The sequence below is a fragment of the Polypterus senegalus genome, chromosome 10 (genome assembly GCF_016835505.1).
Source record: "Polypterus senegalus isolate Bchr_013 chromosome 10, ASM1683550v1, whole genome shotgun sequence".
In the NCBI taxonomy this organism is placed as follows: Eukaryota; Metazoa; Chordata; class Cladistia; order Polypteriformes; family Polypteridae; genus Polypterus; species Polypterus senegalus.
Genome location: NC_053163.1, coordinates 17,430,700 through 17,445,968, shown reverse-complemented (window position 1 = coordinate 17,445,968; position 15,269 = coordinate 17,430,700). Strand labels below are relative to the sequence as shown.

The 15,269-nt window shown below is 38.4% G+C and overlaps 1 protein-coding gene across 3 annotated transcripts in view; it reads left to right on the top strand.

Moving 5' to 3' along the window:
* The window catches only part of pla2g6 (phospholipase A2, group VI (cytosolic, calcium-independent)), a 49,614-nt gene that overhangs the window by 22,121 nt on the left and 12,224 nt on the right, over positions 1 to 15,269 (top strand). For 2 of the 3 annotated variants that reach the window (XM_039765336.1, XM_039765335.1), the window contains exons 6-12: positions 545 to 641; positions 726 to 908; positions 1,507 to 1,615; positions 6,689 to 6,820; positions 9,376 to 9,466; positions 11,634 to 11,797; positions 13,921 to 14,071. In XM_039765336.1, the coding sequence (XP_039621270.1) occupies positions 545 to 641; positions 726 to 908; positions 1,507 to 1,615; positions 6,689 to 6,820; positions 9,376 to 9,466; positions 11,634 to 11,797; positions 13,921 to 14,071 (927 nt within the window). The remainder of the gene's footprint in view (positions 1 to 544; positions 642 to 725; positions 909 to 1,506; positions 1,616 to 6,688; positions 6,821 to 9,375; positions 9,467 to 11,633; positions 11,798 to 13,920; positions 14,072 to 15,269) is intronic. The other variant, XM_039765337.1, reaches the window with a different exon arrangement.

The following is a 15,269-nucleotide window of genomic DNA, read 5'->3' as shown; positions in this document are numbered from 1 at the left end:
CTAAAAAATGAATGAGAGAAAAATTACAGAACATGCCAACGTGGTTTTTAGTGGAAACTCTTCATCAGAGCAAAAAAAAAATATGATTCAAGATCACATGTATCTTGTAAAAAGACAAAATGTTCAAAGTATTTGAAAAAAACAGCATCATGTTTATTGTGCTCTTGATCAGTGACTGAATAGAAACAATATAATGAAATATCGAGTAGTAAAACATTCATTAAAAAGACCAAACCAGGTGGGTCAGTTTAATAAAGATCAGGCCCTAACTCTACCTGGAGTATATAAATAAGAGACAGCCACAAGTCTGATTTCATTATTACATTTTGTAAAGAAGCCAACTGATGGAAATAGAACATTATCCCTAAGATGTATTAAACAAATGTTTTCTCAGTTTTATATCATTTTTTTTAGTAACCCTTTTTTTGTTTTTATTATCTTTTACTGGATAAAAAAAATTCGGCAGCAATACAAGTTTTTCCAAAATTTCGAAAGAAAGTTCAGAAGCAGCCGTTAAGCTCTTTTCGTTATGTCTTCTCAACAGCTGTGCAGAGATATTGTTGGATGCTGACAGGAAGCAACTTCTCTTTGAAGATCCCCTTTATGGTGGAACACCTTTGCACTGGGCAAAAAACAGAGAGGTAGGATGGGATGGTTTGTCCAGCAAGCATATTGGCTGAAGGGTTTCTCAAATTAACATACCTAGCTATTTTTCCTGTCTTCAGATGGCCCGCTTGCTGTTGGACCGTGATTGCCATGTCAATTACCTGAGTAAGACAGGAGATACGCCACTGCATATCCTGGTTAAGAGGAAGCGCTTTGATGCTGCCATGGTGTTGCTTACTTATGGCGCCCAACCCAATACCAAAGGAGAGAACGGCAACACACCTCTGCATATTGCCATGAAGGTATGCACTACCTATCCCATATGACCAGTCCAAATATGAATGCTGTAGCATGGCTAGAAGCACTTCATCTTCATAATAATACTACGTTTTATTTATGTATCACCTTTCCTACACTCAAGGACACTTTACAATTCAACAAAACACATTAACAAGACAGTAGAAGTTACATACGAGAAAACGAATAATACTCATATACTCAATACATCTTTTGTTTCAGTCATATGGGACATGATAATCTGACTCATAAACAAACATTTCTTTTATACAAGCACCTTTCTATAGCAAGTACCATTCCAAGGCACTTTACAAGTACCAGTAAACTGAACAACAACTCGCATCTCATTTTATTTTTAATTTTGGCAGCAAAAACAAGTGGAGTGACTTACCGAGGGTCACACTTTGAGATTTAAAGTAGCAAATTAATCTTGCACTTTAGAATCCAGTTAATTAGCCCCTGTGTCACAACACCTGCTTTATCATTAATCTATCCATTAGTAATAATAGCCTGTTCAGAAAGGGGACAGACGTATCTGAATGTCAGTTTGTCAAGTACCTCAGAGTACATACCTGTATCTCCTAACCTTCTGTTTTGTTCCAGCTTGATGACATAGACACGATTAAAGCCCTTATCGTGTTCGGTGCTGACGTTGAGATTCCTAATGACTTTGGGGAGACCCCTGGTTTGATTGCCGCTCGCTGCAGCAAAGGTGCGCACACATTTTCATTACTGATGGTGAAGGAGACGACCAGAATTCAGTACTGCATGTATTATAGCATTTATCTTTACTAACACCTTGTTTGTGCTCGGTGATTCATATTTCATAATTTGGCACTTTTAAGGGTGTTTTATATTAATGTCCAGCAGAGCATTGCTTGGTGCCTGACCCAAAATGTAAGAAGGTCCATTCGTTATGAACGTTTATTTGTTATCATTACACGATCTGTACTTTTTTCAGTATGATAAATAGGTGTGTATTCTTCTGTCTCTCTGGCTTATCTGCCTTATAACAAGTACTCATCTCTGCCTGTCAGTCTGTCTAATTGATAACAGTCATCTATCTGTCTGTCTGCTTGTCTGTTTATTTGGTAATAGGCATCCATGTTTGATTCTGTCTGTGTCTTTGATTGGAAATGAAAGTCTGTCTGCCTGTTGGTTTGGTAATAGGCTTCTGTCTTATCTATCCATCTAATACTGTCCGATGAAGTCACACATGTAGCCAGGTTGTTTGCATTGTAAAGTATTTTCCATATACAGTATCATAACAATAATGTTTTCCGAAAATGTGATGGTTTCTAGTGACATAGCTTCAACAGCCCAGGACTGGCTCTCAACCCTGTCCTCACGGCGCTCCAGCCATTCCACATACTGTATTTGTTAAAGTCCACCAACAGCAAGTCTGATTCAAATGAATGAGGTAGAGATTGGCTGAAGTAGGTGTACCAGTGAAGTTTATTGGATATTGATCTCAAACTAGCTTTAAAAATTATTTTTTTAATTGGTCTAAGCGTTTTGTATATTGAAGCATGTAAAAAAAAAAATGTGTAATGTGTTATTTTTTGGAATGCACCTTGTTTGTCTAGCAGTGCACGGTGCCCAACAACTTTAGCATTCTGAAGTCTTTCTTTCTTTCTTTCTTTCATTAATTAATTAATTAATTAATTAATGGCGCCTGCCCGGAGTTTGTTTCCTGCCTTGTGCCCTGTGTTGGCTGAGATTGGCTCCAGCAGACCCCGTGACCCTGTAGTTACAGTGGGATGCAAAAGTTTGGGCAACCTTGTTAATAGTCATTATTTTCCTGTATAAATCGTTGGTTGTTACGATAAAAAATGTCAGTTAAATATATCATATAGGAGACACACACAGTGATATTTGAGAAGTGAAATGAAGTTTATTGGATTTACAGAAAGTGTGCAATAATTGTTCAAACAAAATCAGGCAGGTGCATAAATTTGGGAACCGTTGTCATTTTATTGATTCCAAAACTTTTAGAACTAATTATTGGAACTCAAATTGGCTTGGTAAGCTCAGTGACCCCTGACCTACATACACAGGTGAATCCGAGTATTTAAGGGGGTCAATTGTAAGTTTCCCTCCTCCTTTAATTTTCTCTGAAGAGTAGCAACATGGGGGTCACAAAACAACTCTAAAATGACCTGAAGACAAAGATTGTTCACCATCATGGTTTAGGGGAAGGATACAGAAAGCTGTCCCAGAGATTTAAGCTGTCTGTTTCCACAGTTAGGAACATATTGAGGAAATGGAAGACCACAGGCTCAGTTCAAGTTAAGGCTCAAGTGGCAGACCAAGAAAGATTTGGATAGACAGAAGCGACGGATGGTGAGAACAGTCAGAGTCAACCCACAGACCAGCACCAAAGACCTACAACATCATCTTGCAGCAGATGGAGTCACTGTGCATCGCTCAACCATTCGGCGCACTTTACACAAGGAGATGCTGTATGCGAGAGTGATGCAGAGGAAGCACAAACAGAGCCGCTTGAGGTCTGCTCAAGCACATTTGGACAAGCCAGCTTCATTTTGGAATAAGGTGCTGTGGACTGATGAAACTAAAATGGAGTTATTTGGGCATAACAAGGGCGTTATGCATGGAGGAAAAAGAACACAGCATTCCAAGAAAAACACCTGCTACCTCCAGTAAAATATGGTGGTGGTTCCATCATGCTGTGGGGCTGTGTGGCCAGTGCAGGGACTGGGAATCTTGTCAAAGTTGAGGGACGCATGGTTTCCACTCAGTATCAGCAGATTCTGGAGACCAATGTCCAGGAATCAGTGACAAAGCTGAAGCTGCCGGGCTGGATCTTTCAACAAGACAACGACCGAAAACACTGCTCAAAATCCACTATGGCATTCATGCAGAGGAACAAGTACAACGTTCTGGAATGGCCATCTCAGTCCCCAGACCTGAATATAATTGAAAATCTGTGGTGTGAGTTAAAGAGAGCTGTCCATGCTCGGAAGCCATCAAACCTGAATGAACTCGAGATGTTTTGTAAAGAGGAATGGTCCAAAATGCCTTCAACCACAATCCAGACTCTCATTGGAACCTACAGGAAGCGTTTAGAGGCTGTAATTTCTGCAAAAGGCGGATCTACTAAATATTGATTTTTTATTTCTTTTTTGTGGTGCCCAAATTTATGCACCTGCCTGATTTTGTTTGAACAATTATTGCACACTTTCTGTAAATCCAATAAACTTCATTTCACTTCTCAAATATCACTGTGTGTGTCTCCTATATGATATATTTAACTGACATTTTTTATCGTAACAACCAACAATTTATACAGGAAAATAATGACTATTAACAAGGTTGCCCAAACTTTTGCATCCCACTGTAGGATATAGCGGGTTGGATAATGGATGGATGGAATAAAGGAGATGCCTACATATGTTGTTTCAGTAGGGTCCTGGGCTACAACATGCCACCAGAATACATTTATGGCAGTTTACGATTGATTCTAAAAGTATGTAGATTTTTATTATAGGGATGTAGCACCATTCTTCCTTGACTACCTCCACAATTTGGTGTTTTTATGATTGTTTTGAAAAATACTGTTTCAGTCTGACATTCTGCATCTTGCACCTCTTGGGCACACTTATCAGCAGTTTGTCTGCCGTGGATAGAGTGTCAGCCTCGTCAAGAGGTTTACGTACCTTGGCAGTGACGTTCATGTCTCTGGTGACTCTTCCTATGAAGTCAGTAGACAGATTGGGAGAGCATGGGGGGGTCATGAAGTCACTGGAAATGGGTGTGTGGCACTCCCGATATCTCTAAAAAAGGACGAAAATCCAAGTCTTTAGAGTCCTGGTGCTTCCTGTCTTGCTATGTGGTTGCGAGACATGGACGCTATCCAGTGACATGAGATGAAGACTGGAGGACTCCTTTGGTACTGTGTCTCTTCGGAGCATTCTTGAGTACTACTGGTTTGACTTTGTGTCTAATGGAGTCCCGAATGAAGCACATTACCTGTGAGGGAGCGTCAATTACGGCACTTCGACCATGTGGTGCGATTCCCTGAGTGTATCCGGCTTATAGGACCCTCATTGTTGAGGACCTGAATGGCTGAACCAGGCCAAGGGCACACCCACATAACACCTGGGTATTAGGAGATAGAGGGTCATTTCAGGATCCTGAGCTGTTTCGTTGTGTGGTAGGTGCGGCAACGCGCTGTACCAGTGCATGCTCCCCAACCTGACCTGACCTGATAAGTACACCACTAAATTGCAGTCTGGTCACTGTCTTGCTTGCTGGACAATATACAATAATGACTGTTCTTACCCTGTGGTTTTGGGTAATCTCATCCTGAAAGATTCTACTAAAGACAAGATAGAAATGTTTCACTATCAGATGAAGATGTTGGCTATATTTCCATATTTCCATTTACCTTGGGAATCTGACCAGGTGAGGAAAATACACCATATTGCTATAGTGGATCCACTACAACCAGTTATTATAAGAAAGAAAGAAAGAAAGAAAGAAGGAAAAAAGAACCTTTAGGTTTGTAGACATCTTTGAGTCTGTGGCATGCATGTACTTGTCCAAATATTTTGAGAACAAGGTAAAGGTTCAACTGAACAAACAGATTTATTTTCTACATTTAATAGACAGACTGGTTGTGCTGTTTATATTACATTTTCCATCAGGACTTTATACATCTTCACTTGATCATATTTTCTGTATGTGTCAACTCCCTGTGGTTGCTGTAGTTTGCCATTTGTGGCCTAGTCTTCCAGCATAATTGGAATGCTTTTCTTTTGCATCTTGGATGACTATGTGGACATCAAAGAGTTTATACTTTTGTTCACTAGTTCCAGCTTGCAGATGACACCTTTCCTTCCAACTCCCATGTATATGTCACCTTTGCTACTTTTTCTCATGAAAACGTCTGTACGTTGAGCTGCTCAGCTTCTTCTCATAAAACATCTAAGCTTCTTCCAAATGTGCCCTAACATCCATCCCTATGTCCACATTACTGAGATCTTTCTTTAAGCTTGGGCAACCAATATGACCAGCTGTCCATATGCGTGATGTGATGTTGATTATTTCTATGACCACTTGTCTGTAGATACGTGCTTTCAACAGAATTCGCATTTCTCATATCTTCAAATATTTCCTCTACTTTATCACTAATCTCGATCTGTCTCTTTTTACTTTCATCCTTTATCCTTTGTTACCATACCTTATTTATGTCATTCATTCTTGTATCATTTTTCTAATTATTGTCTAATTCTCAATTTTTTCTTGGATTCTGTTTTTGCTTTTTGTTCTAAAATTGTATTCATTTTGACCTTTTTTATGTGATTGAGATTTAATACACAATTGTCCGTGTTTACACACTGTATCTCCTAAGCCATTTTGTTGTTTTTAATTTGAATTGTATGTTTTTTTATGATATTTTGGCTGTGTATTTATATAAATGCTTCCTAAATACAGGGGTGGGCAAAAATAGGTTTTACAGTTGCGAGCATGCAAGGCTGCCATTTTCAACACTTACAAGATTGTACCTAAGTACACTTAGGTACACTTTTCAGTTTATAAAGTTAATAAAGCTGTTATCATAATCATAAACCGCATGTCTTTTTCCGTACTGTAAACCTCCTTTTGCCCACCCCTGTATTTTTATCTAACAGTAGTGCTTTATCTTACTCATCTCCTCACACCGCCTCATTAACAGCACGCCGTCAGTATTATTTTTATTATTGTGAGAGCATGTTTGTGTGTGCATGTGTCTTCTAATGGCCTTGTCTCATGGAACTATAAGGTACCAACAGGAAGGTGATGCTGAACCTGCTGTATAGTGTAGGTGCTGAACGGTGCCACCCTCCCTCCCCTGATACCCCCCAGCGACTCCTACCTCCAGCTGCAGGCCTCCAGAGACCACCTCCACCACTAGGTAACTGCTGTCTCTCTCTCTCTCTTCTCTATGTCCTCCTCACTTCTTGTCGCTGCCGGGCACAGATTTAGTCATCTCTCTGCCCTGTCTCCTTTCACTCCTGCTTCTGTCAAAACCTGGGATCATCAGACTGGAGCCAGACCTTAACAGCCTTGTGGCCGACTATTTTAAATTTAAATCTCATTTATACACTTTACACAAGTAAGGCTTTGCAATAACTGCCATATTTAAGAGAATTTGGAAGGCCTGGGGACTTTTTTGCTTCTTTTTACTTAAATCTTGATATGTCCACACAAACGTCAAGGAATACTCCTCATCAAATAATTCTTTTTTATGTTACTTACCCCATATACTTTGTAGTGATGTCTGAAAAAAAAAATTTATTTTACGTTTTCACACAGAATTTTGAGAAAGAGGTTTATGACATAATAGAACTCAATCGTGACCAGTTCTATACAATGGCAAATTATATAAAAAAAATGTCTACAGGAAAAAAAAAAATCTCATGTTACTCGTGTCGCATAATCCACATGTCTTTTTTTCTTGAAGCTTGCTCAAAATGTGCAATATGAATGCATTTGTATTAAAATATGGTTATATAGTTACTTCTGGAATAGACTCATGGGAATGACTATTTGACTTGTCCCTGTCATTCATTGGTCAAGAGTTCTGTCTTCAAATTTATAAAGTTATTCCCCATCGCTGGTTTTTAATACGTCTTGAATTTAGAGGAGTCTTACCTTAGATGACAGTCAACACATAAGTGATTTTACAAAAGATAAGCTGACATGTACAGAAGTCTTGAATGAAACTTAAGTACATCCCATGAGGCAGTAGTTTGCATAACCGTATTTAGCTGCAATCACCTGAAGTAATCATTTGTTCTGTATAAGTTTATCAGTCGCTTTCATTACACTAGAGAGCAGTGTGTATGTATGTATGTGATAAATAAAGCATATGGATTCCCCCGGATAACAAGAACAATGCTATTGAACCTGCTGCCTAAAATTCACTGACCACTCTAAAATCACATCCACAAATGCAGTGCTTTACATGTTTTGTTTTTTTTTTTTTGTTAATTTCGATACTGTACTGAATTGTAAAGTGACATTCCCAGAGTCACTCTGTCAGTCAGCAGGTATGGCAGCCTCATGATTCACATCCCAGCACATTAGATCTAGCCTGTAATGTATTAATATCATAGCAACTGCCTTTTCTCTGACTCCCAGAATTTCCAAGCGTGGGATTCAAATATAGCATTTATCCGGGGGTGGTTGTTTCCTACACTTATGGTTAACTTCCTCTGAAGTGTTAAATAAATGACTTGCACCTTTACAACATTATAGATGGCCAAACAGCTTCCGGATCCCTTTAAGTACTAATCAGCAAAAACATATGTTGCATTTCTAAGTCACGTTTAATCACATGAAAAACCTATGGAAGAATGTACCAAAATCATCTTTGGTAAGCGACAGTAATTGAGCAGTGACTGGGAAGTAGTGTTCCTAATATCCTAAATGATATTTGGCAAAACCTGTAACTGTTTTTTGAGGTTCTACTCCAAGACCCCAGTAGATCCAGCCTTCACCTTCTCTTTTCTTTTCCTTTGGCTCCCAAGTGTTACAGAGCAACAACGTTTTCACTTTCTTTCACCGTTCCTTTCATTTCCCTCCATTTTATGCTGTCCTGTATACGTGATGACATGCTTTCTTCCCCTGAGTGACACTGCTGAGGTATTTCTCAGAATGTTTTCCTTTGTTCATAATGTTAGAAATAACAGTGAGTGCTGTTTTAAAAGCATGTTAGCATGCATTATTGTGCAGAAAAGAACTATGTGTGCCACCTAACTGCATGAAGAATTTCATTTTCTTTGGCCATCGTTTGCTTTTCATTTTTGTGGACTCCCTCAGATAGACAGTTCTATGCTATCTTAGCATCAACAGTTTAATAATATCTACGATTTGTTAATAATCTAGACATTGAGTACTGTGAGTGTCTGATAAACCTTGCCACATTATGTGGCAGATCGTGCCATTAAAGAGCAGAGCCAATCTCCTGCTTCTCTTCTGTGGTTTTCCCATAAATTAGGAAGCCTCATAGCTAGTGTGAATGTATATATAGTCTTTTAAAGTATTTGTAGGATGATTGTAGTTGGTGATTATTGACCACAACTCCTGCAGGTCAGCTTTTGAAAGCAGCAGGTCCATCTGCTCAAAGAGTCTAAGAAACGCATTGCTGCCAATTTGGTACATTACTCCTCAGATGGGCCCTTTTATGTGAAAGGGTGTGGTCATGTTATATAATAATAATAATAATAATTTTATTTACTGTATATTGTGCCTTTCCCATACTAATGAAATAGATGCGGGACATTGTTCGCCTTACTGGATCATAGGTAAGCAGCACAGTTCTCATACTCAGGTGTTTAGATTTGTTCTATCCAGTGAAGATGTCTCTTGTTGATACTCAGTTTCAGGCTTTAGATTTTCAGACTTCTTGTTTTCTGTGTTCTCCTGCTTGATAAAGACTGCTACTAATTTGCAATTCCTTCTCAGGGTTTGACGACATAATCCATGTTGCCACAGTGTTGGGTGATCTGAGCAGAGGGATGGACCAAGTGGATAACAAGAGGATGGCTCAAAGGAAGTAAGACGAGTCCTTTGGTTGATAATGCAGAGGAACCACTGTTACCTTTACAAATTTTGTTTTTATTTGAATTCCTGTAGAGGTACTCCTTACCCACAATTCTACCAGGGAGGCAAAGGTACACAATGTGATACATTTCCTATAAAATTAACAAAAGGGAGAGATCAACAAAAGGAGAAACACAATATAGCAAATGAATGGACCAGAAAGAAAAACCTGCTGTTTTCACGAGGCCTCCTTACACCTGCTCAGCTCTCTATTTGTCTGGCAGAGTTGCTTGTTCAGTTACCCACATGCTCACACAGAGAATGTTTTCTGTCTCTCATCTCTGTCTTGATTGCAGGCTCAATGTGTTTTAGGCCAGAGGTGGCTTTAATCCTTTCTGGGTTCACTTCCAGGCAGACTCAAAAAGAACTTTTGCAGTGAAGCAGGGGTGGTGAATCTATAAAGTGTTTTGGCCATGACACCACTTAACCTCGTGGCCAAACCCGAGAGCACAGCATCCTTCAGTCTTCTATGCCTTTAAACGATCAGGCCAGTTATAAATCCTCTTGGCCACCTTCCTTTAAAGAGCAACACAGTTCGACCTTTTAGACTTTGCGACTATGATAGATAGATAGATAGATAGATACTTTATTAATCCCAATGGGAAATTCACATACTCCAGCAGCAGCATACTAATAACAAACAATATTAAATTAAATTGTGATGTCAGTTTTCAAGCAAGAGAAAACCAAATTGCCTTTTGCCAGCCCTCCTCAAAATTGTACCTTTAGGAGTGGGCAACATGGTCTTATTCCCCAAAACAGAACCATGTGCTGCCTTTTATTGGGTAGAAGCCACTCTGACCTGTTGTCAGCCCTCCATGACAATACTCTGATTTTAGCTTTGGTGAGCCCTAACCCTTGCCCACTGCTACCCTTTTATTACTTGCATATCATCACAATCCCCAATCTCTCATTTATGATATTGTTTAGTGTATTCTACACCTTATCTAAGGTAATTGGATAAAATGGGGAATAAAACACAATTGTTCTGTATTTGCCCCATCCTAGTTTAAAACCAAACTAAGACCATATTAGCTCCCCTATATCTACCAGGTCATACATCACTATTCTATTAAAATAATTTCTTCTAGTGCATTTATTCTGAATTAGATTTCCTTTAGCCCTTTTTTCAAGTTAGGCCTCATCAGGGTAAATGCGTCCATTCCTCTTACCAAAAGCTTTGCAAAGCTTTATGTTAGGTAAAAAACATGTGTAAAAAAGGGCAGACAATTTAATTATGCTATAGAGCCAGCTGTTAACATACAAAGGATATGAAAAGAAATGCCAATGCAGTTACTTAAAGTCATTTGTAATGTAAAGTGTAACATACTTTATCAAAAGGATGATATTGCACAGCAAAAATGTTTTTTGTATGGTCAGTTGTATAGCAACACAAGAAAAGCAATGAATACAAGATAAATATCCAGTAATTGTTGATAACAGAGAGAGAGAGATTATGATCACACGCTGATAGAGCGCATTGCTGCACCCACCACATGACAAACTACCTCAAGATCCCAGATTAGGACCCTAGTGCAGCCATGCAGCAGGTGACACCTCAGCACAACACTAGTTCAGATGGAATGGATCAGTGTGAGGTTTTTTTTTATGGTGGGTGGAGTGCCAATAGAGAGTTGAGAGAAAGCTTATCAGAGAAAAGTACAGAGATATCCTTTAAAAGTTCACCTTCCAACAGGGGAATGACCCTAAGCACAAAGCAAAGACAACATAGGGTTGACTCATTGCGTTGCCCAGCCAGAGTCTCAAGTTGAACCTAGTCAAACATCAATGGAGAGACCTAAAAACAACTATCCACCGACGGCCTCTAATCAACCTGACAGAGCTTGACAGGATCTACAGAGAAGCATGGCAGAAATTTCCAACAACCAGCTATGCAAACTCGTCAAGTAAAGCCCAAGGGCTTCAACAAAGTATGGGGAAAAGGATCTGAGTACTTGTGTCAATGTGATATTTTGTTTTTTTCTATTCAGTAAATTCATATGATAGCTACTCAGAGATTATGCATTAGATTACTTTTTTTTAATTTAATATTAACAATAGGTATTCTTTACTTTGGATTTCCCAATTTGCAAGCTCAATTTAGTTCTTTGATTTTCCAGGTATGACAGGTTGCTTTGTCTGGATGGAGGTGGAATTAAAGGTCTTGTTTTAATCCAGCTGCTTATTGCCATTGAGAAGGCAGCTGGTCGGCCAATCAGAGAGCTTTTTGACTGGGTTTCTGGTACAAGCACTGGAGGCATCTTGGCACTGGCTGTGGTTCATGGTAAGGAACTTTGTTTAGAGGCTCTATTTACGTAGTCAAGGACATTAATATTTGACATTTTATTTAAGCATAGTAATATAAAATTTAATACAGCTTTTGTGTGTTAATCTTTTTTTGTGTTGTAGTGTGTTTGTGTATGAATGCTTATTTATGCTCTTCAGTTCAGCAAGTTCACATTTACTATGTTATTTTCCAGTAATAGCTTTTCTCAAGCATTGCTTTTCCATATTTGTAATATACCTATAAAGGGAAATTAGTAAGTGATTTTTTTTTTTTTTTACACAGGCTTGGGCTCATTCACTCAACAGTTACACTTTCCGGCACCAATACAGTTGACAGAAGCTTATGTCTTTAGAATTTCCCATGATCTCTGTTGTGCCAGCGACCTCTTCTTGTTAAAGTGACACTTATCTGTTGCCTACTGTCTTTGTCCATTCTATACAGAATAATGAGATGAAGATTAGTGGGAAATAAGCCTTGTCCTGCAAATAGTAACTGAAATGCAACTGACTAGAAGACAATGGCCATAAGTTAAAAAAATCGGGAGTGGTGTCCCCTAGACTTTCTTGTATATTCAGATATGGGGATGGATATTTGAGGAGTAAAGCACAAGACAATGATTATGTTTTTATATTATGTACATTAAAGGACCATCAACATCAAATCAAAGTAATAATATGTTGAACAATTATTATAAAAGTAAAGTTGAATAAATCAGACTCCGCTGCTGCATTAATAAAAAAGTACCAGTTGTGGTTAGCGGAAATAGCTCAAAGGTTGATAGAAATCTACGTTTTGTACCTAATACTTGTATGCAAAATTTGGTTGACCTAAGTGAAAGTGTGCTGAAGTTATTGTGTTTAAATATACACACACACAGACATAATTCCAAAAATGGTTCTTTTCAGACTCAGGGAGGTCTAAAACATCCAGATTCATCAAAATCTTGAGATCAAATTTTTAGAAGATTACAATACTTTCCCTACGAGAAAGTAAATCAGACTTAGGGAGGTCTAAAATATCGAGATTCATCAAAATCTCGATGTCGAATGTTTGGAAGATTACAATACTTTCCCTACTAAAATGTTGAGATTCATCAAAATCTCAAGGTCGCATTTTTCGACGATTACAATACTTTCCCTATACTTTGTATACAAGAAAGTAAAAAAAGATGCTATTTTAAAACATTTATGAGTTCCAAAGCAATGGAGGTAGAAGTGCTTACCTGCAAACAAAACACAGGTTGTGTCAAACTAACATGCCTATTTAGCAAGAGATGCCATATTACACACACATTACAAAAGTGTGCAAAGTTGGTTGTTAGTACTAAATTTCCCCAGAATTGGTCAATGTGGATTGTAATGAACCCAAATGACAAACACTGACAAATATTCATCAATACAACAATGTGCAGTGCAAGCCTGGATCACCCAGTCACAAACCTGTGGTAGAAGAAGAAGTAGATTCAAAAAAGAGAAAATAATGAATCATTCGTAAGACACTAGAGTTTCACCCCAGTAGTCATGGTCCCTAATGCTACAAGGACTCTTGTACAAGGCAGTAGTTGCCAAGGGAACTGTGTCTCTAAGACATTTGACTCTCATCTAAGCCTTTTTGGTCACAATAACATCAATGATAAGTCAATTTCAAGCCTAGCAACAAAAGCATTCTTGACAGAGTTCTTCAATAATGTGATTAAGTTCACCTGAAGTTTCAACCCAAAACTGTTAATTGAGTTCAGCTTCTTGTAATTACATCTCATTCTTTTTATCCAACACCACCGTACACTTCAGTAACTCGATGAAGGAAACACCAGGTTGCATTAAGAAGGATATAGACATACTTGATCAATCACGTTAAACTCACATACCCACCTCAGAGCTAAATGGGAAACCCCATGTTGTGTATACCTTGTCAGTTAATTTGAAAGCCAAAAGCTCCATTCTGATTGTCATTGCTATTGAAATGCATTATACATTTAAAAAAAAAAAGAAAGAACATTACCTACCCATGAAAATCTTAAAAATATTTCTATCCGCTGCCTTTTTCTTTAGTTTCAGCATAGAGTAACTGTTACCTTGTTCTTGTTTATAGGATTTAAAAAAAATGTTTTTCTTTATTAGGGAAACCCATGGAATACCTTCGATGCCTCTATTTTCGAATGAAGGATGAAGTGTTTAAAGGATCTCGCCCGTATGAGTCGGCACCACTAGAAGAGTTTCTGAAAAAGGAATTTGGTGAGACCACAAAGATGACAGATGTTCGACACCCTAAGTGAGTACCCTTTCTTCTGTTTCAATCTGCTTACTAGTTTGTTTCCTTTTTCTGGGTTGCTAATGAAAGCACATCATTTATTATACACCAGTAACGGCGTACTGCACGATAACGTGCAGGGAATACACTTGACTTGAGCATTCATAGTTTTAATAATCTTTTTCTGTCTCTGTTTAGCATTCGTTTGCTCAGAGGTTGATGCGCTTGCTGCTTCCTGAGCAGCTCTTCTTTTCCACACCCTAGTGGCCCAGTGCTTCTCTTCTTTCGTCATTATCTTTTCGCGTTAAAACTGATTAAGTTAGTTTTTGTGTTGCAGTTACTTTCATTTTTCACTTAAGCTGGCACTTAAATCTTCAATCTGCCTCAAGAATGATTAGCGAAGGTGGTAGGGAATGAGAATAACGCCCATACGCATGCGCTGCATGACCGCCCTGCTGCGTGCTGCCGATAGTTGATTCTAAAAAAAAAATAAAATATAAATAAAAAGAGTAATAAAAATCATCACCCAAAAGCGGATAGTAGATGTCACGTAGTATATGTGTACCAAATTCCAGGTCAATAGGTGAAATGGTTTGCGAGCTACAGGTGATTTAAAATTCTGGACAGACAAACAAACATCCATTGTAGTGTATTATATAAGAAGAAAATTGGTTACATGCAACTTGATTTGGTGATTAAAACATTAATACATATATTTACCATTAGAACAACAGTAATGATCATTAACTGTCACCCCAAACAAAAAATTTAACAAAAACTTACCTGGACAGATTTATTAGGTTGGTGTAGTACTAGGGTGTTGTACCATGTTAGCCATTATGAATGTAGTGAGAAGTCAAGCAAAATGATTCCTTTTATTGGCTAATAAAAGGTCTCATTTTGATTGACTTCTCACTAGGGTAGTGTAGAAAATCCTTAAAGTCTAGATGCCACGTTCATTCTTTGCATAGCTTGTGAGTAAGTACTAGTATGAAACCTGGTAGTCCTGCCTCATGAGTAGAAACTGCTTCAGTGCTATGAAATTAACTGTAGTGTAATGGGGGCAAAAAAGTATGTTGCGTTGTGGCTCTGATGGACAGTGCTTTTGTCAAGCAGCTCAGAAATGTCCCAAATGGATGGGAGTGTGAAGCTACAAATGAATTGGATGATGTTTACCAGTTGCTGAAGGTTTCTTAGGTTTACCTGATATGCTCTATAC